Source organism: Hyposmocoma kahamanoa, unplaced genomic scaffold (genome assembly GCF_003589595.1).
Source record: "Hyposmocoma kahamanoa isolate Upper Pololo Valley unplaced genomic scaffold, ASM358959v1 76, whole genome shotgun sequence".
Classification (NCBI taxonomy): domain Eukaryota; kingdom Metazoa; phylum Arthropoda; class Insecta; order Lepidoptera; family Cosmopterigidae; genus Hyposmocoma; species Hyposmocoma kahamanoa.
Genome location: NW_020653900.1, coordinates 6,201,091 through 6,221,365, shown reverse-complemented (window position 1 = coordinate 6,221,365; position 20,275 = coordinate 6,201,091). Strand labels below are relative to the sequence as shown.

Here is a 20,275-nt window from a genome sequence, read left to right as displayed (position 1 = left end):
TCATGTAACCTAACTGCTTGTAAAGTATTATAATTTAAGAAGGGAGTGTTTTACGTCATTGTACCTATATTTATATCATTGTTTTGTTACAGTCTTTACGCCTTTACTTTACATGTTTTTTTTACTTCCTGTAGTCTTTATTTAAAACGTAGAGTTGCAGTGCCACTCAGAGCCTTAAATCGCAAAGATCTGAGGGGCACTGCCACTGCGCCCGTCACCCTGAGACATAAGTTGACAAGTCCCATGTGCCTGTAATTTATCCAGCACCCTTACCCTTCAAAACCGGAACACAGTAATGGTGACATTACTGCTTGACGGCAGAAATAGGTAAAGTGGCAGTTCTCACGCACTTCACTGGACGAAATCGTACTTATTCTTACTCAGTGTCAGAAGATATTTACGCAATCCAGTTTCATCTATCTATCCACCTATTTATTGTGTTTCAGAAACCCCGCTGGAAGAAGTAACAGACGCCCTCTACGACAAAGGAGTGAAGTTTCTCGTTACTCATGACATGAAGTTGACCTTGCCCGAGATCTTCTTCAATGGAGCCACACTCAGGGTTTCCCCACGAGCCCTCACCAAGACTGGGGCCTTAGTTCATATTGATCTGGAACCAAAGGACGTTGGAGAAGGGAGACTGTTCTTCAAAAAGATTAGTAAGTATTCATGATTATATTTCAAGGGGTATACATTTTAACAACAATAATTATTATAAATCAACATTGACAAACTGCTAAACAAGCTGTTTTTATATACAGTTACTATAAAAACAGCCAAAAAATCCTTTACAACACAAAATCTAACGAAAATCATGGTAAAGTCAAATTACTTAGATTCACGATTTCTGTCAATTTACAAAGCAAATTATCTCAAAATATGTCGTTTGTTTATCTTTGTTTATTTGTCACATTAATAAATAAATATAAAGTACATTACCCATACAGTACATTAACTACAGGTTGTGAGATAAAAAGGTTTGTTACCCCAACAATATGGAATGAAAACTGTTGTTCATACTTTTCGCGCATACCTACCATGACTTTGTTTTTCATTTGTATTAATTATGTATTTTGTTTACATTACAGAGAAGTACATTAAAAAAAAACTCATAATGGCAGCTTTAGCGATCATACTAGTGATCAAACTGATCGCTTTGAAGCTAATATTTGTACTACCAGTAATACTAGGAGTGACAACAGCCAAGAAAATGTTCCTGAAGTTACTTTTATTCATTTTCCCAGCACTAAGTCATATATTCAAATTGTGCTCGTGGTACCATCAGAATTATCACACAACGAAATTCCACCATCATCATCATTTGATAACTCATCATCATAAGGTAAAGAATTATATTTTATTCGTATTGTTGACGGCCTCCGTGGTCAAGTGGCTTGCACACCGGTTGTCATGGTGTTGCCATCTCTGAGGTCCCGACTTTGATCCCCGGCCGGGTCAGTAAAGAAAATTGTTCTGTTATAGTTAATTAAGTAAAACTCCACTTAAGTCTTCTAATCTTTATTTCGATCAGCTCCGTACAAGTACAAGAAAAGAGAGAGTCTATCTTACGCGGGCTGTCAATATGACAGACGTCATAGGGATGTCCCTACTACAACATCCTTTCTCTGCAGTTAATCACTAACAAACAAATAGTTCTTATTTCCTAACACAACATCCTTTCTCTATCATTTCTCAACTAACAATCAAATAATTCTTATTCACTAACCCATAACATAATCTTTACAACAACTCGGTTTAGTTCTTATTCTACTTGAATATCTATGACTATTTAGAGGCTTTTCCATACTTTCATGAATTACCTCAGTATTATTTTGCCCTCCAAAATCTTTTTCATTTTCTAAGCTATTTCTATTCTTCTCCTGATAACCATTGGAACAATTATTTGGTATTTTCCTTTATTACTTTCTGTTACTATAACTTCTTCTTCAAAAGAAGATTGTGCAGGATCACTACAGAAAGGTGCAGGAATCAAATGCCATCTATTCCTTCGATAAATTGTTCCCTCTGACCTTACAAAGTATGACCTCAATTCCTTTGCCTTTCTTTCAATTACACCGTACCTCCTTAAATCTATAATCCAGACTCTATCTCCTGTATTTAAATCACTCAATTGAACTTCTCTGTGTTTATTATTATAATACTTTGCCATTTTATTTCTATTGACATTCTTTTTGGAAATAAAGTCTTTGTGAATATTAGTGTTAACTTTTAATTTATCTGGATGCATTGGTACAGTCTCCCTACACTTTCTATTGAACAATAACTCATTAGGGCTATAGCCACATTCCATGGGCGTATTTCTGTATGAAAGTAAAGCCAAGTATATATCATAATTCTTTTTTAACAGAACTCGGCTTCAGCACATCCATTGCTTTGTGAATAGTATGGACTGCTTGTTATATGATCAAAATGATAAGTATTGGCAAATTCCTGGAATTTGCTCTTAAACTGTGTCCCGCAGTCTGTTCTTGCAACTTCTGGGATGCCAAATCTTGCATAAGTTTCTTGCAAAACTAACTATTCTATATTGTCTCGGGTCTGGGTGTTTGTGGTACCGTCGTTGTTTCCCATTTCCATAACACAAGTGCTTTAGTTATTTACTTTAGGATCAGAGCAACGTATGTGATGTTGTCTAATATTTATATTTATTGTAAAATGAATACTTTCTTTTTTCTATCATTTAGGACAGTTTTCATTGAACTTTGGCTCTGTAGATTTGCAGCTTATATTATGTAACAAATTTTCAAAAAGGTACTATTTCTGGTTTGACAGTTCTTTTTTATAATACCAAGTGACGGCACGAACAAGTCATGCGCCTGATGGTAAGCGACACGCCTGTCAATTACGGTGCCACTGAGAGCTTTAAATCACAAAGATCTGAGAGTCACTGCCACTGCGCAGCCACACTGAGACACAAGTTAACAAGTCCCATGTGCCCGTAATTTCACCAGCCAGTATAATTGTTTCGGACGCATGCCGGACGAAGAACGAGAGCAGAACCCCAGCATATATAATAGACCGATACCTAAAGATGTCATCACACTTATTTACGAGGAATCGGCTCGAGGCGCTCAACCTTTCTGTCCATGCAATAGGAGCAAAATAGGCGTCGCGTGTTTAGTTTCCGTTCGAACCGTCACGACGTCACGAAATGCCCAAACGTCTTTTTCGCTTTTATTACATCTACATAAAGGTTTTTCTGATCGGCTTAGCGCGATTCCGTATCGATAGGTGTGGTGATTCTCTTATGATTCACTAAAGAAAGTTGTATATTTGGATGACAAAGATCCATGAAAGTGATCCGTTTATATCTTTTTCTTTCTATATATATGATACCAAGTTACGGGACGAACAAGTCGTGCGCGTGATGTTAAGCGAAACGCCTGTCCATAACAGGTGCAGTGCCACTCAGAGCTATAAAACACAAACATCACCTGTTTCTACCTATAGTATTTTAAAATACAATAAACGTACAATTTGAAATTTAAAAAATTATTCTTTCCAGAATCCCCATGGACCAGATCTTCATCACCCCAACATTGTGGTTCGACCACACGCAGCTGGACCACCGCCTTCGCACGCAGTACACGTATCGCATTCGTCACACCCTTCCCACTCCTCCCCATCGTTTGAACACTACCCTCAAGATTGGGAGCTATCCGGTCCTGGACTTGGCAATGAGTGAGTTTCCAACACCTAAAGAAACCTTTAAGTAAAAGTCAAATCATTTGCTTTAAGTAATTATGCACATCGTCGACTAAATTTGAACTTAATATTTATACTATAATTAAATATTTTTGAATTAAATTTTTAATCTTCAGGCGCAATATTGGCAATTAAAAACTTAAACTAAAATTTGTTGACTAATTTTTAGTCATAAAATAACGGTATAATCAAGGATTGTCATACCATTATTTCTAGTAATTCTGTTTTTTGTATGTAGGTACAGTAGGTACCTACTCAAAAGTTCAGTTTAATCGTTCAATGGAGATTACGAGGTTTATGAATTTAGCAGACATGCAAATACATTAGTACATTTCACAATCTTTTTATGTAAAGTCATTCTTATCCTAAACGTAAGTTAAAACATTTCATTTATAAAATTTTGCGCTATCAGCAAAAGTTACGTAACCCTCATGATTTTTTTTTCTATAATATTACTTTAAAGGATACTAAAGTATATGATTGCTTTATATTTGGATGCCATTTTTTTTTAAGTATAATAAAGATTAAATTATATTTTTTTTTATAAAAGATTCAAGTTAACAATATTGATGACGCAGAGGTTGGCACTATGAGCTTTAAATTATTGGGTTCTTTTCCCAGTAGAACCAAGTTAGAAGCAAACAGCTCTAAATTAGTTCTGTGCCTCTACCACGAGATTACTGCGACAGTTGTCGCTAGCGACCGTGTCAATTACTTCACAATTTTGCATGGCAAATTATACAGCGCCCCTAGCTGTGACAAGAAGAAAGAACATTTTGTATACAAACATTTTACGCGGTCACTAGCGATAACTGTGTAAATCATAGTAGAGACACTGGCCTAAATATCTTCTTACACAGTTCTGATTATTTGGTACATATATACGATATCAAATTTTATTATTTTTTTATTTAATTTAATTTTATTTAAAGTACCAAAACCAAGAAAAAAGGAAAATCACATTTACTGTAAATATATACATTTTTTGTTTTAAATCTTACAGATATTTAGCATCGGGTATACATCGCAACGCGATAGCGAACTTCAAACCCAACGAAAACGACGTCAATGACATTAACTCTTGGGGTCTCGGGATGCCACCAGGTAAGTATTTAATGTCCCTAGCCGTGCGGCAGGCCTGTTAGGAAATTTGTAATTTGACGTTTATTTACCATCGAGTATATAACCAGAAATAGAACGAAATGTCATTTAATTAATTTGAAAACTATTCTGCCAAAACATTACTGTGACAACTGCGCTCCAATTGGCCAGCCCGAATTCGAAACAATGGACGGATGTTGTCAATTGTTTCACTTCAAATCGACCATATTAACTTAAGCTTTGCTATAATGGGCCAAAATTGCAAAATTACATTTTTATAATTTAATTACCGATGAAATGTGATTCTGTTTGTTTTGTAATTAGATGTTTTGCTGTTTTTCCCACATCACGGAATGGAACAGCCCCCATTGTTAGAGATATTACCTTTATTACAATAAATACAAAATATTTTTGGAATATATGGAAACGTACACACAGGTCAGTTGTTGGCGCTGTTAGTTCGCTGAAATAACAAATTAGAAAACTGAAATAGTTTTCAGTTTTCTAATTTGTTATTTCAGCGCAAAAGAAAGTTGATATTTAAAAGTGATGTAAGGCCAATTTACCTGATGAGTTGCCAGTGATGGGTGGCCCTTATTTCGTCTCTATTTCTGGCTATATAGGTACTCGATGTTATTTACATAAATATGGTTATTTGTTCTTTGATAGTTAGCCATCCAACTACAACTTTCTAAGAAATTTATTAACTTTCCTAGCCTGCTTTTTCATCATATGTACAAAATGTTTTAATGACTTGAAAGTTTTGCATAAAGATAGGTTTATGAAAATTCACGAATTAATGAACTCATGTAATTTTGAAATCATATAGGGTTATTTGTAAAAACAAACTCAAAGGACTATATTACTAACATCATAAACAATAACTTTTTGACTCACTCACCGAACTAGAAAGTCTTTTTCTTATTAGAAATTTGCGCGCAAAGGCGTTTTCTCCACGCCAGCGTGGAAAAGGTTCTTGAAATTCGAACTTGACGATGGACTGTGGTAGAAGCACCACTTTTTCTTTCGAAGAAAAAAATATAATGACATGTTCAACTACGCGATAGGTCGTACATTATTTATATAACATAAACGTAATAACATAACGTTGGTATATTTTATTCTTATTCTGTCAACACATTAAATTGACAACGATAATTAATTTTCTTTATTATAACTGATTTGTTAGAGTTCAAATGTTTTTCTTTCATCTACCATTTTCCGCGCTATAGTCAGGTGAAAAGTTGTGAGTTTCGCAAAGTTGTTTTGCATTTCGTACCTTGAAACCCTCGCTACTCTCAAGATTCTGTTTTTGATCTTAAGATCCTTCGCTTGCTTAGGTATCAATACAAGCAATCGCAACAAAGAAGAACTTTGCAGCCTTGCTTATTAAATAACTATTGTTTACAAAAACCCTGTACAACTTGATAAGGTACTGACAAACCACACTACCCCTAATATAAAGTTTCTAGATCATTTCTGATGAATATCAAGGAGTTTAGTGTAAGATAACATTTTATTTAGCAAGCTTCTATAAAAAAGGCTAAGGGCTAAGGAAGATTTCTATCTATGAAAATTATCTATTATACTCTCGATTGATGATATTTATGAGGTTTAACATAATCCATGCTGTACACGATACCTCTTTAATAGTCTACTTTAAAGTAGACTTTTAAGTGTTATTATTCCTTATATTAAAGTAGACATTCTTTTTCCCAGGGACATCAATGAATCTTGGTGAATACGCAAGCAATGTTATGCCAAACCTAGCGCAACAACCTGTACCCCATAAAGTTGCAATTGGAAACGCCGGCAGGTAAATAATTTTAATATAAAACAAATAATGAACTTTAAACAAATACTTAATAGGAATATACGAGCCGTATTTACGATCAACACGGATGGTATCTTTGCGTACAAATAATGAAGAAGAAGTCGTTTGCCTAGAATCAGAGTTCACTAGGTTTTTGCACGGAAGAAAAATCAATGGAAATACCTTAAACCCTAATTACTATGAGAACCGCTGTCGCCAAAACTCATAAATTCATTATTTTAATCACTGTGAAATCCTTATAATGATTAGTCGAAGTTTCTAATTTAAAAAGACGGAACAAATTCTGGACCGTTAATATATATACCTATAACTTTACTCCATTGGCATATCATTGACAGTGCAATATCTATTATTGAAAGTTACGACATTTTATAGTGAAATTTCAATCAATGTGCTGCCATCTAGCGGTCAATAGCTGAACCACGACGAACTCGAGATGTTTGCTTAGTTCTCCAAAAAAGAAGCGGCCATATTGTAGCAGTATAAGGTTTACTTCCGTTTCTTGTAACAAAAAATTTATTACAATAAAATTAAATAAAATAAGACTTAACGATGTATTAAAATTAAACGAAAATGTATTAAAATTAAATAAAATAAGACTTAACGATGATACGAAATACCACGGTGGATAATATTACAGGTGCCACTATAACTTTTGCACGTCAAAGTAGGAAAATAAGGCATTTTTCTACGGTTTTCAAGGTTTTGCGCGAGATAACTGACGCGACCATAACGTACAAAGCGAAAATGGCCTGAGCTCAATTATGTGGTACTCTGCGCACTGTTGGCACCATAGATATAGAAAAAAAGGGGAGATATGTAATGATGCTATGTAACATCGGGTACCGATGTCACCACTTTTTAGCAATTCAAACTTTACGCTCTATTATCTACTACCATACCATAACTTAAAGATTTTGATTGTGTAGAACTTAAAACGTGAAAACGACATAACACAATTTTAAAATTAAACTTACAGTCACTTGAGTAAGAGTTATATTACAATATTTCAGTATTTTTTCATCCTCGTTCAGCCATTCACCATCAAGTGGCCTTTTAGTAAAAATGCTACTAGTATATAATAGAAACTATTACACGTTAGAAGGCACTGAAACTCATTTTTCGTTACAATAAGACCTCACTGAGCGGTTTTCACACTCGTCTGCCGCGGGACCGCGGCATCTGTAGAATGTAATAGTTAAGTATGTAAAATTAGAAGCACATTTCACGGCGCGTTTTACGCCTGTAGTGGTGACGGTTGCTCACGGTTGCGGCGGCGGGGTACTAGTAGAACCACGACACGAACCACGCCCCCGTACCAAATCTACCCTTTTTTCTATATCTATGGTTGGCACACGTGGCGCCCACTAATCACTTCCCATATTTATTGTTCCGTAAGCTTTCTATAATATTAAATCGTAAAACCGAACGCAGGTTTGACCATGGTTTGACAGACAGACAGCTCTGGTCGATTACGATACGGGTGAAAGGGTCAGTGGAACATAGAGGGTTTTATCTCAGTTCTCACGAGAATCAATTTTAAAAACGAACTTTACCTTCTGAGCACTACTGTCTCTGACTAGGAAAATGAATTTCATTACTTTGCATATTTATTTACCTCGTATTTATATTCTAATGTTACAGACCCGTTGGACCTCCAAATCCTTATAATCGAAACAAGAAAAATACGCCAAAAGATCCCATGCAAGCCGAAAAAGAAGCATTGGTAAGTTCTTTATCATTCTGAGCTATAAGGACCTACGTAGTCTAAATTACTATCAGGTCGCTTCGGTGCGTCTATATAAAATCCTTACTGACTTAATTCGAACCAGGAATATTTACCTGACAGCTTATAAATAATATTAAGTTTATTGAATCCCACAATGTTTTACTACCGTGATATTAATTTTTTTGTGTAATTACTCCACTAGTTTGTTATTATTATTAATACAAAGATCGAACAATAAGAAAAATTCATTCGATCCGGCTAGATTTGAACGAGCGCCTTCAGCATACCGTGTCTGACGCTCTCCTAACCTAGCTACGGTACGATCAAGAAGACCTTGTTTTTGATTTTTAACGACTTTTTGCCGTAACGCCATTCTGTGAGAAATCTACAAAAGTTTTTGTTCACTTATAGTCTTTAAAAAAATCGATTTACAGATCCGAGCAGCGGCTCTGGCAGCGCGAGCCCCTCCCTCTGCAGTCAGAGATGAGTTACTCCGAGTATCTGCGGCAAAACTAAATGAAGCCAATCGTGTCCAGACCGAGACTGAGTTGGTAAAGCAACAGCAGCAGATATTGGCTGCTCAGGATCCGGTGAGTTAAAGCTTTATGATAAAATCTCATCTGATTAACGTACCTAGTACCACAGATTATTTAATAGTTACTACTTAACAGATCCATGCCTCTCGTATAGAATAATAAATAAATAACGTACACACTCAACATAGCCCCGCACTAGGGAAACCCTGTGTCGCGGGTGCCATGGACACACACATAGACAACCACAAATTACACCCAAACTCACGAGAGAAATAAATGTAAGCCATACAAACATTTCTCCCGGCCCGGGAATCGAACCTGGGACCTCTGAGTGGCAGTCCGGCATGGTAACCGTTCGGCCACGGAGGCAGTTAAATAAGTGAAGTAGAATCAAAAATACCTACGCTGTAATAGCCTACTAAATCTGACTGGTGACACCAGGCACTCACTACGAGGAAAAGGAACCTAAGCACGCGTTAAGAGTATTCTTATGCAGTCATGCGGAGCCAAATGCTCATAAATAAAAGACTTGTATGAGTGTTTGTGCCGACGTCGGTACACTCAGCGGTAGGCACATATCGCGTAACCTTGAGCGAGTGACGGAGCCCTGCTAGTAATTTTTAAATCTTTCAACACATTCATTTCTGTTGTTTATACCAAACTTACTATAAACTGTCTGATGTATCCACTGAGCACCCAAGACTATACAAGTATAAACAATTTGAACCACCAATTCGAAAATGTCCCACACTATCTTAAAAGTTGATCGTGCACTTGACGCGCACTATGCTTCTAAGTCTGCGGTCGTCAATAAAAGTCAATCTTAAAAAATTAACATTCATATTTTATGTTCCAGGAAACAAAAGCCTCAGATAAATTCTACGGAGCGCTCCTGGACAAGGTTGACAAGATCCTAGTCTCTATAGGTGCCTCAGATCTGGGCTGCAGGGAACGTGCAGTCTGTGCCTTGTACAAGGATCCGTTCAGGCATACACCCTATAGCAATCTAGTCTCCAATGAGCTTAGCAAGTAAATATATTTTAGTATCTGCAGACAACTTGGTGGTGGTGCATTTAGATTGTAACGGCTGACACTTTCTATTGTAAGAAATGAGTTCTTTACAACCTCGCAATATGACGAAGATCCAAATCCAATAATAATTCCTTAAGTATACAGGATATTATATTGTTATTGTATAAATAAAATCACAAAATCAGAGTATCGGTTTGTTGATAACTATAATCTACTATTTTAACAGAGATTCGAGCGAACTCCTGCCAGCAGCTGACAGCAAGTTAGCTATCCGGTACTACGTGTACGTGAACGCTGCCAGAGAAGGCCAAGAACAAAAAGACTGCGTATCCCTCTATCCCAACTGCAATATCGACTATAATAAATAGAAACACATTTACCTTTTAAAAACAAACAAGTTACTTTTGGCCCATTACGTTAATTAGGTATGTACCTATAGTAAAAAAACGATACCGACGCGGTGCTTTTGTTGTTAATGCGTAACAGTACGAGGATCTTTAAAATGGTATCAAACATACGTACCTACTTACTTCAATGGCTCAGTGACTCGAAGTGGATCCTGGCCTCTGACGCCAAAGTACGCCATTTCTGTCGGTCTTGTGCCAATTCCGACCATTCGGACACTTTCAGTTCCTTTAGGTCTTTGGTTACTTCATCCTTCCAGCGATATCTTAGACGGCGCACTGGATGATGACCCATAGGTTGTCTTAAATCGCTCTTTTGGCAGCTCCATTCTCTCGCATTCTTTGCACATGTCCTAGCCAGCGAAGTCGAGCAGATTTTATTTCACCGATTATGTTCGGCTCAGACACTAGTTCTTCTATCTCTCTATAGAATCTGGTCCTCCATTTACCAAATTCTCCTATGATTGGTCCCAGAATATTTAGAAGTATCTTCCGTTCTGCCACTATTAATAATTCATGTTCTTCCTTCAGCGTTGGTGTCCATGTTTCACACCTATACATTAAGATTGGGCCAATTACTGTTTCGTAGACACGAACCTTTGTAGTCCTGCTTATTAAATGTCAAACATATGAAAAGCAAATTAACCTGTTCACGGTGAATACTTAAATAGTACCACACCAAAAATGTCCCCACTTTATACCGTAGTGCATATATTGATTCAATACAAAATGTTCAATGTAAATCATAAAATTTTGTTAATACGTTGTTGATACTTTTCTATGAAGAAGCAGTAGGCTGCAACTCCACAGAAAGCACTTGGAAACCTCACTATAAAGATCGTAGTTGGTTTTTTGAGATCCATATAACGAAACAGGGTACCCTGTAGGTACTAGCATATTCTGATGTTTAATTTTGCGGTAAAAGTCGTTAGTCCATGAACGGGTTAAATTGGACTTTATAGCGACACAGCACTCTAAGCGAGACTTTAACAGAAATGAAAGCTCAATAGCAAGCCGGGACGCGTATATGGCTTTCCGTATACAGTACGTCCCCCAAGGAGAGACGAGGTAGGTACGCTTTTCTAAGGGGCTAAACAACTGAAATACCGTACCCTCAAAACGACGAATTAGATACGCCTTTCCATCTACCGCATAAGTTTAAGACATTAAAAACCCATCCATATTTAGTACGTCCACTAGGGGATGAATTTGGTACGGCTTTTCGTAAGAAACGCTCGTAAGAAAGCGTCTCTGATTCGTCACGTCTAATTACTGAAACAAAATATCTGCAATAATACAGAATTTTTGTATTTTTAATAAATAAGTAGTAATAGTTAAGAGGAATACAATTACAAAATTAATCATTATCAATATTATCATATCTACACTATATTTAAACAGTTTTTATCAAATACAAGACAAATTTATTAGGAAAAAAACAAGTGCTATTACAGTCTGAAAGAATTTTTCGAAGACAAAAATTAAATGTTATCCATTAAATGTTATCTATTACAAAATATACTATAGAAATTAAGTAAGTGATGGTGTCTACTATACACTTTGAAATTCTGGTTATTCGTTCCTTCATACTTCAATAATTGAAAATCAGTCGCAAGTTTACTAACTAGAGATGTAAATCGTTCTTCATCCATTTTAAATAATCTTAACTGAAACACAAACGATATTAATTAGAAATTATGCCGTGAATTACGTAAAAATACATGCAAGATCGAAATGAACTGTGACACTGCACTCGCGCGAAATCAGTTGTTATTGATATTATTATTCTGGCCTATTTAGAAACATGCAAATAGCGCCAAACATGCAACTAATTTTGTTTATTGGTAGTGTAGGTGAGACGGAGAGAGATAGCTTCCGTGTTTATTATTTGCGTTTTGCACTGTTTACTTAAAACAATAAGAGGCAATCTCGTTTGAACTATGAACTATTAACCTCTGAGTTTTTGATTCTCGAATTACTCGACGTGACGAATCAGAGACGCTTTTTTACGAGTGTTTCTTACGAAAACCCGTCCCTAATTCGTCCCTAATGGACTTACCAAATACGGTTTTTCAATCGCTTAAAGTTATGTGGTAGCTGGAAAGGCGTATCTAATTCGTCACTTCGAGGGAACATACTGTATACGGTATTTCAGTTGTTTAGACCCTTAGAAAAGCGTACTGAACTCGTCTCTCTTGGGGGACGTACTGTATACGGGAAGCCATATACGCAGCCGGGACTCACTGTGAATGGAAATAGTTTGAGCAATCAAAAATGTGAGCGTGTATGTCTAAGTGTAACTTTATTTCTTTTCTTTAAGTCACCATGGCGCCAGTGCAGTCAACGGAAGTGAACGATGATGGACTGTGTGACCAGGAATGTAGTACCAGATTTTCTGGAATATTCTCATTTCGAACAACTGATTCTATTAATTATTATTTGTCAATCTTTTGACAATGTTGCCGTTTAATCTACTACAATTACCTTTCGAAAGTTTGAACTTTAAAATGAAAGGGTTATTTCGCACCCTGGATGTAATAAGGCCATGTCTGCAAAATGACAAGTTTTCACGTTTCACGAAATTAGTCGATAACTTTCTTATGCTTAAATAGGTGAGTTTATTTACATGAGAATTTTATAAAATTTCACATGTAAATAATTTGTTTGTTCGCATTATTTTTATAACTTTCATGTGATAAAAGCACTTCTGATATATGATCGTAATACATCGTCGCCTTGCTTTCTCAAACTCGTATCTTAAAGCACAAAGTAACTGAAATGCAAAAATGCATTGTATACACAAATTTTGCAGGATAATTTCACATTACATTTCCTTCATATTGACACACTGGCAAAAGAAAAATGGAGATGGTTATTCAGGTTAGTCACTCTTTATAAGATACGTGTTTAAGAAAGTAAGGCATCGAGTATGTGGCAATAATAAGAATCGAAATTGTATTTGTCACTACTTTGAAATTTTTCCCATGCAAGTACTTACTTAAAATGTACTTGTGATGGCAAAAACATTTCGTACACGTGGTAAAATAAACAAAGTCACATGTGATCATACGTCAAAAGCATGCTTTTATCACATAAAAGCTATAAAAATATTATGAACTACGTGAAACAAATTATATATATTTTCAATCTTATTTAAGCATAAAAAATTATCATCTTATCTGCTACGTAGTACGTAGTATCTTTAAACCTCTCTCCCGAAAAACTGTCATTTTACAGATGTGACCTTATTACACCAGAGGTGTGAGTGATTTATTGTTTTTTAGTTTTAATAAGAAGATAGTAATCCAGAATGCATTTATGGATTAACGATAGATAATTTACTACTGATTAATATTTCTTTATTTATTATAAATGTTATCATAAACACCCTGTATACATGGTCGTTTATGTAGTTTTATAGGTCAACATCCAAAAGTAGTTTTAGTAGGGAATGATTATTATAATTTAAAGTGTCAATTCTGTTACGAAACCTCAGGTAAATTGAAACGAAACTAAAATTAGTGCCCGTTCGCAATGATTATTGGTAATTGTGATTTTTGAAGTTTTATAAAATAATTAAAGTAAAAGGTTCTGAGGAGTTTATAACTTTACACAAAACAAATATATGCAAATATTAATTAATTATATAATTACTGAATTATAACTGTTTTCATTTTAAGAAATACAATTTTTTAATGGGAGACACTATTTTTAGCCTTGTCAAAAACCTTAAGTTCTAAAAATATGAGTAACTCAATTTAAACCATAATAGCAATAAAATAAAATAGGAATTGAATAAACATTTATTATAATTTGTTTTGTTACGTTTTAATTTATTTATTTATTGTAATTTAATTTAGATATTATTGTCGTGACATGTACATACGTACAGAAAGCCACTGATTCTAAGAACATAAAATTTGGCATCGGTAATTGTGCTTTGCACAGTTATAAATACTGTGCATTATAAAAAAAACACATTTTATTCCTTAATGTGCGGCCTTACTTTATTGTATTCGACTTTCTTTAATTGTATTCATGTTTCTGTTTTTTAACGAAGTTTGTAAAATCAATTTAATTGAATTAAAACTATTTTGAAAGTCAAAATAGTTTTACACTCTTTTTAAGAATTTTTCAGATATTATTGTTGTCACAATGTTCAATGTAATTCGACGAGTTCAGTCATGATGCATGTATCGAAATACCTCACATAATTTTCAAAAAATAATAATTGTAAGTCAATGGACGCACGGTAAAAAACACGGCAAGTTACATTAATAACATCAAAAATTGTATGAATCAATCGAAATAAGTCAAAAGTTGTTACTTTTCCATTGGTTAAATTTAGTTTTAAAACTTTCAGTCATTAGGACGTTAGATTTAGAATTACTTACCTATTTATTTACTTTTGTATAGGGCTAATTTTTATATTTTACAGCCGGACGTACTATGTTATTATTTTAATAAAAATAAAGAAATTTTTTTTGTTCTGAAGCGTTTGTTTCGGCGATTTTTGGGCAAAATGCAATGAAATTATGTAATTAATTTAGCGCGTACATTTCACCGATTTATATTTGAATATTATTTTATTATTTGGTTTTATTGAATAAATAATAATATAAAATACTTTTTTTATTATGAATAAAAAAGTTAGACAATTTGATTTAGTAGTATCCGCTATCGCGGTCAAGCAGGGAGTGACCGTCGAAAGAAATAAAATCAGAATGCAAAGGAAAATGGAACAATTCAGAATTTTAAATTTAAATTTGAGTAGAAGAGTACGAATGGAGAGAGGCGATACAAAAAGGTGGGATGACGGTGTAAGGAGTTCACACCGTCACACATTTATATCACAATTAGAAAATGCTTTAAATTGGCAACTGAAAATTATTTAACAACACTGTGTGTTATAGTATAATTTAGAAATAGTTTATAATAGCAGTAAGCAATGCGGTAATAGTAGTTTATGTGACTGTTGCATAATGAAAAGCTTTAAAATACGAGTGAGGGTTTAAAATTTATAATTTCATAAAAACATATCACGAGTGTTTTAATGCTTAATTACGTACAGTTACATACACTGCTTTGCTTTATCTACACACATATTATCTCACACATACATCTCTGTGATGTGTTCAGGAACCGCATGTTACGACTGGCGATATGGCGGCAAATAAAATCTTTTCTCACGCATGTCACACAACCGTAGTTTTTATTTTTAATTCATAGACAAACTAGAAGCGGCCCCAACTATCATTGATATCGTTCGATATCAAGTAACGTGTGAAATTGTCAAAATTGTTTGATATTGACATTTCATCTCGAATAAAACTTCATCTCGACTGATATTAGAGTTGAGGTCCAATCAAATTGTTTTGTTTTTTAGAGATGTTCGAAATTTGAATGTTAATAATAACATCGAATTCGATGTTATTATGAAGCAATAATAACATTTTCACAGATAAGAAATTTGTTCTAACAAAACAGTTTACCTTTATGCTGGTCGTAATTTGCGGTTTTTGAACACACTATAGAGAGTTTATGACATGTATGTAGATAAATATTTTTTATTTAAATATTTTATGCAGTCTATAGTTATGCAGAATATAGTAGTATAGTTGTATGCACAGTGAATTTTTTCCCGGCTTTTAAAACGGATATCGTATATATTTTTCCGTAAATTATCACATTTTCACTATTGATGTAATTTATATCTGTAGGTACAAACTAGGTAGATAGGCTTTTTGAACTTGGCCTCTTTTTTCAAAAGCATGTGTGTGGAATAGTGGAATTTATTTCGCCTATGTAGCACACTTTAAATTAGTCAACTACCTACCAATCATGATTTAAACATTAACAAGATTTCAGAGTAGGCAATCGATATTCCGTGGTCACGGGTTGACCATGACGTTACGTGAACTGGGAAAGATGGAGCGAATATCCAGTAACGAATAATTACTTAAAATACTATAAAAATTCAATAAACGCTTCCGATCGGTATTTTATAAAAATTTCGATACTATCATGCACTGACTGTAGGTAATATTAAAACTGTATGATCTGTAAAGGTATGTATTTATCTCTCTATTCAGTCTATAAGTAGGTACAGTTTGCACCATTTGGCACTTCAATTGGTTTAGAGTTTCCAATAATTGGACTGCTCTCCTAGTTGGACTGGGTTCGTGACTGGCTGACTTACTACGATGCAACAAGTAAACACGTGACAATGAGTATCAGAGTTCTTTATTATAATTGTATACACAGCTTGTCCTTATTTATATTTACAATAGAGGAGAGTTACTACAAAGTATTGTCCTTTTTTCTTGACGTTACGGAGTATTAATGTTTTAGGAGAAGGGCGAAGTGTACTCCGAGCTGAGCTTCCACCTTGCTTATACCGAGTTATGCAGTATGTGACTGTGTTTACACAGTATGTGATCGGGACTGCGCCGTGTTAAAGAAGTTGGTGGCTTTACACTTAAGCTTATACAAAAAAATTGGAACTAAAACTTCGGGGAGGGTTTACAGTGCAATGAGCAAGTGTATGCTGGATTTCAACTCTTAACTTCAACTGATTTGTCCTGTGTCCTGCTTGGCCTTTTATACCATATTTTGGCTTAGGTTCAACACTCGGGCGACGCTTGCACCTGACGTGGCGTCGCATCTCAGCGGGTGTCACATTCGTGAACTCATTCAATTTAGCTTATGTATTCCAAACTTCACATATTGTGCGAAATGAACGCAGGTATTCCGTTTGTCTGTTTACACATAGCTAAAATTGAAACAGAAGGGTTTCACAGAAACAAAGTTAACAACAATCAACAGAAGGTATAAAAACCCGAGTATTGTTAATTCCTTTTTCCTTTTCAAGACGATTGTGATTCTTAGTGGTTATTTATGTAGTCTGTATTTATGTAGCCATAACACAATATACAAAAAAAAAACAAGTTAAAAATGGATATATTAATCATTTTATCAAAATGGTAAGTTCCTAAATAATTCGTTTCATTTGACACCCTCTGTGACCCAAATATTTGCGCTGTAGGCACTGGACGTGGAGGTCCTTTGTAATTCCATTGAGACTCCACGAAGCACACGCACTGACACGCACTCGCACGCACTCACACGCACTCACACGCACTCACATGCACACACATTTACACACACTCACATAGACACTCATAAACTGTACTAACGTTGTTAGATTTAATGTGTACGTAACTATTGAAGATGCGGTCGTGACAAACGAAAGACAGATTAATATATGATGATTGAATGATGTACAAATTTTTTTTACAGGATGGTTTTTATTTTGCAAATAATATTCGTAGAAAGTCAAATTTTGCCGCCCGTAAAGAACGCAACAATGTCTAAACATGGAAAATTCATTGGAGAGTACTTTTTCCCGTGGGTTGAGGTAGCACATCATCCAGCGATGGCCACACATGCAATGTCCAAACTGTTGGGTGACGGCTCCTATATAATTCCAAAGTAAATATTATTCTTAGGTTAACATCACACTTGTCGAAGTGCAATCACAGTAGGCCAGACTAAAAAGCTTTATACAATACCATTCTTGTCATAGGCCACATCTGCAAAATGATAACTTGTCAGAAGAGAGATGTAAAGTATACTTTAGTACGAAATTAATTTAATTTTATGTTTTTGTGTTTTTGTAGGAAAGTTACAATTATTACTTATTAAAGATGCACCAATATGTATATTAATGTGTTGCAAAATATTTAATTATGTAAGTACTTCCCAAGAAAATCCAAATTAATTTCACTAAGTGTACGCGTATTAATGCACGTGATTGTGCCTTAGGTATGTATGTACGTCGTCGCCTTAGAAAATCTCGGATACGCATTTTTATTTAGTTTCATTTTACTGATTTTTGTTGAAATCGAAAATATATTATTAATGTAGCATTTGAAAGAGCCTATGACTTAACGAGTTAAAATGCTAATTACATACATTATTGTGTTTACCATATTATTAATGACTTCGAATAAGATCAGTACAGAGTACTAAAAAACCGACCTCAAAAGTGCGTGGAATTACATATTAATTACCAAGTTTTACTGAAATCGATTACGGTAAAATGCGCAAACCCGGATTCATCCCCTAGTTCGCCACTATACGGGACTTGACACAAGAGATAATAAAAATCGGTTCTCACTACCCAAAGTATATTGAGAGAAAACCGCCTTGAATTAAAGAATAGCAAAATCAACCATTAAAATAATTGCTCATTATACTAAAATTTAGGCGCTATTTACAAAAATCAATCTTCATACGTGAAAAGCCACACTTATAGGTGGATGATTTTCTTCAAAATTAAATGGGATCACTATGGAGGTACCCTCTTTCCAGCAAAAAAAGAATCTTGAAAATTGGTTCACAAATACCGAAGTTATCGCGTAAAATACATACAAAAAAAACGCAGTCGAATTGAGGACCTCCTCCTTTTTTTGAAGTCGGTTAAAAGGGAGGAGGTTCTCAATCCGCCTGTATTTTTCTTGTATGTTACGCGAATACTCCAACATTTGTGAACCGATTTCGATGATTGTTTTTTGTTGGAAAGGGTACCTCAGTTGTAGCCCCATTCAAATTTGCAGAAAACATTCCACCTCTTAGGATTGCAAATTAGGGGATGAATCCGGTTTATTGGATTTCATCCACTTTCCGTTAATCGATTCCATTAATTCCACGAACTTTTGAGGTCGGTTTTTTTTACACTACATTTCTATCTTCGTCCTAAAAAATTGCATAGAAATCCCCAAACATGACGATGACGATCTTTTTTGTAGTATATCAGACACTCCAGACTATCGAATACCAGAAGTATTAGAACTGTTCAAGGGGGAATCGCGATTCTTAGAAGACGATCGCTACTACCGGATTACACCTTTCTATCGGCAGATTCTCGCCAAAGGAGCTTGGTGGGATCACAGACCACAAGTAAGTGTCATTACATAGGTTGAAGTGTAGTCCTAGGGTCCTTGATGCCTTTTGGGATGCCTTGTAGTTTACCTTCGCCTGCATTATCAAAATGCAGACGAATAGAAACGAATAACTATTGCGCAGCTGTGAGTTAGCTACTAAAAAGGACGCTAGTTAAGGTGCCGCCCACAAAGCTCGATTTTTTGACAATCGACAAGTGTAATCAAACAAAACGAGCAAGTGTGTAAGTAATAAACGATTTACATCGTATTTTTTATCGATCAACACAATCATCAATCAGCTAAAATCGAGTAAATGTGTAAAAAACTGACGATCGATATAGTATTTTTTCTACAGTGTAGAAGATAGGCGTAGATACCTGCAAATGTGTCGATTTTAATTCTGATACTTATCAATCGCTACCAGGCGATAAAACGATCGATAAAATTGAGCAAATCTTTTATCACACATATCTTATTGATCGTCAAAAGACGCCATATCGAGTGACAATAGCGATCGTCAAAAATCGAGCAAATCTGTCGGCACCATTACAGACTTCCCCTCCGATCCTTCTGGCTGTATCAGTGAAGGAGCGGCAAGACGTCTAACGAGTAAAAAGAGGCTAAGTACAATAGCTTTTTTTACTATAGTAAATTAATTGCTCAAATGATATTGATGTAAAATAGACAAAATATCCATAACAGTGAGCCTTTACAAATTTTCTCGTGTATTCTAAATGTATAAACAGTACTTAACAGGAATACAACAAAAGATTAAGAAAATAAATTGCAATGCAAGTTTCAAGCGAAATTAAATAAACAACAGCCATAGTTAGAACTTTCTTTAAACCTTAACTTTCAGGATCGGCCTCAGATTTTAGGTTGTTTGTGTACTACCACGTTCAAGCGCCATATTGTGTTAGGAGGCTGTGCCATATTGACCACAAAACATATTCTCACTACTGCTACTT

General features: G+C 35.1%; 1 protein-coding gene across 1 annotated transcript in view; it reads left to right on the top strand.

Moving 5' to 3' along the window:
• LOC113232418 overlaps positions 1 to 10,362 on the top strand; it is a 95,792-nt gene extending 85,430 nt beyond the window's left edge. Inside the window, exons 3-11 of the mRNA XM_026467130.1 lie at positions 447 to 659; positions 1,089 to 1,342; positions 3,527 to 3,702; positions 4,730 to 4,830; positions 6,547 to 6,643; positions 8,306 to 8,387; positions 8,825 to 8,980; positions 9,783 to 9,955; positions 10,185 to 10,362. Coding sequence (XP_026322915.1) covers positions 447 to 659; positions 1,089 to 1,342; positions 3,527 to 3,702; positions 4,730 to 4,830; positions 6,547 to 6,643; positions 8,306 to 8,387; positions 8,825 to 8,980; positions 9,783 to 9,955; positions 10,185 to 10,326 — 1,394 coding nt within the window. The 3' untranslated portion in view covers positions 10,327 to 10,362. The remainder of the gene's footprint in view (positions 1 to 446; positions 660 to 1,088; positions 1,343 to 3,526; positions 3,703 to 4,729; positions 4,831 to 6,546; positions 6,644 to 8,305; positions 8,388 to 8,824; positions 8,981 to 9,782; positions 9,956 to 10,184) is intronic.
• Positions 10,363 to 20,275: the final 9,913 nt, after the last annotated feature.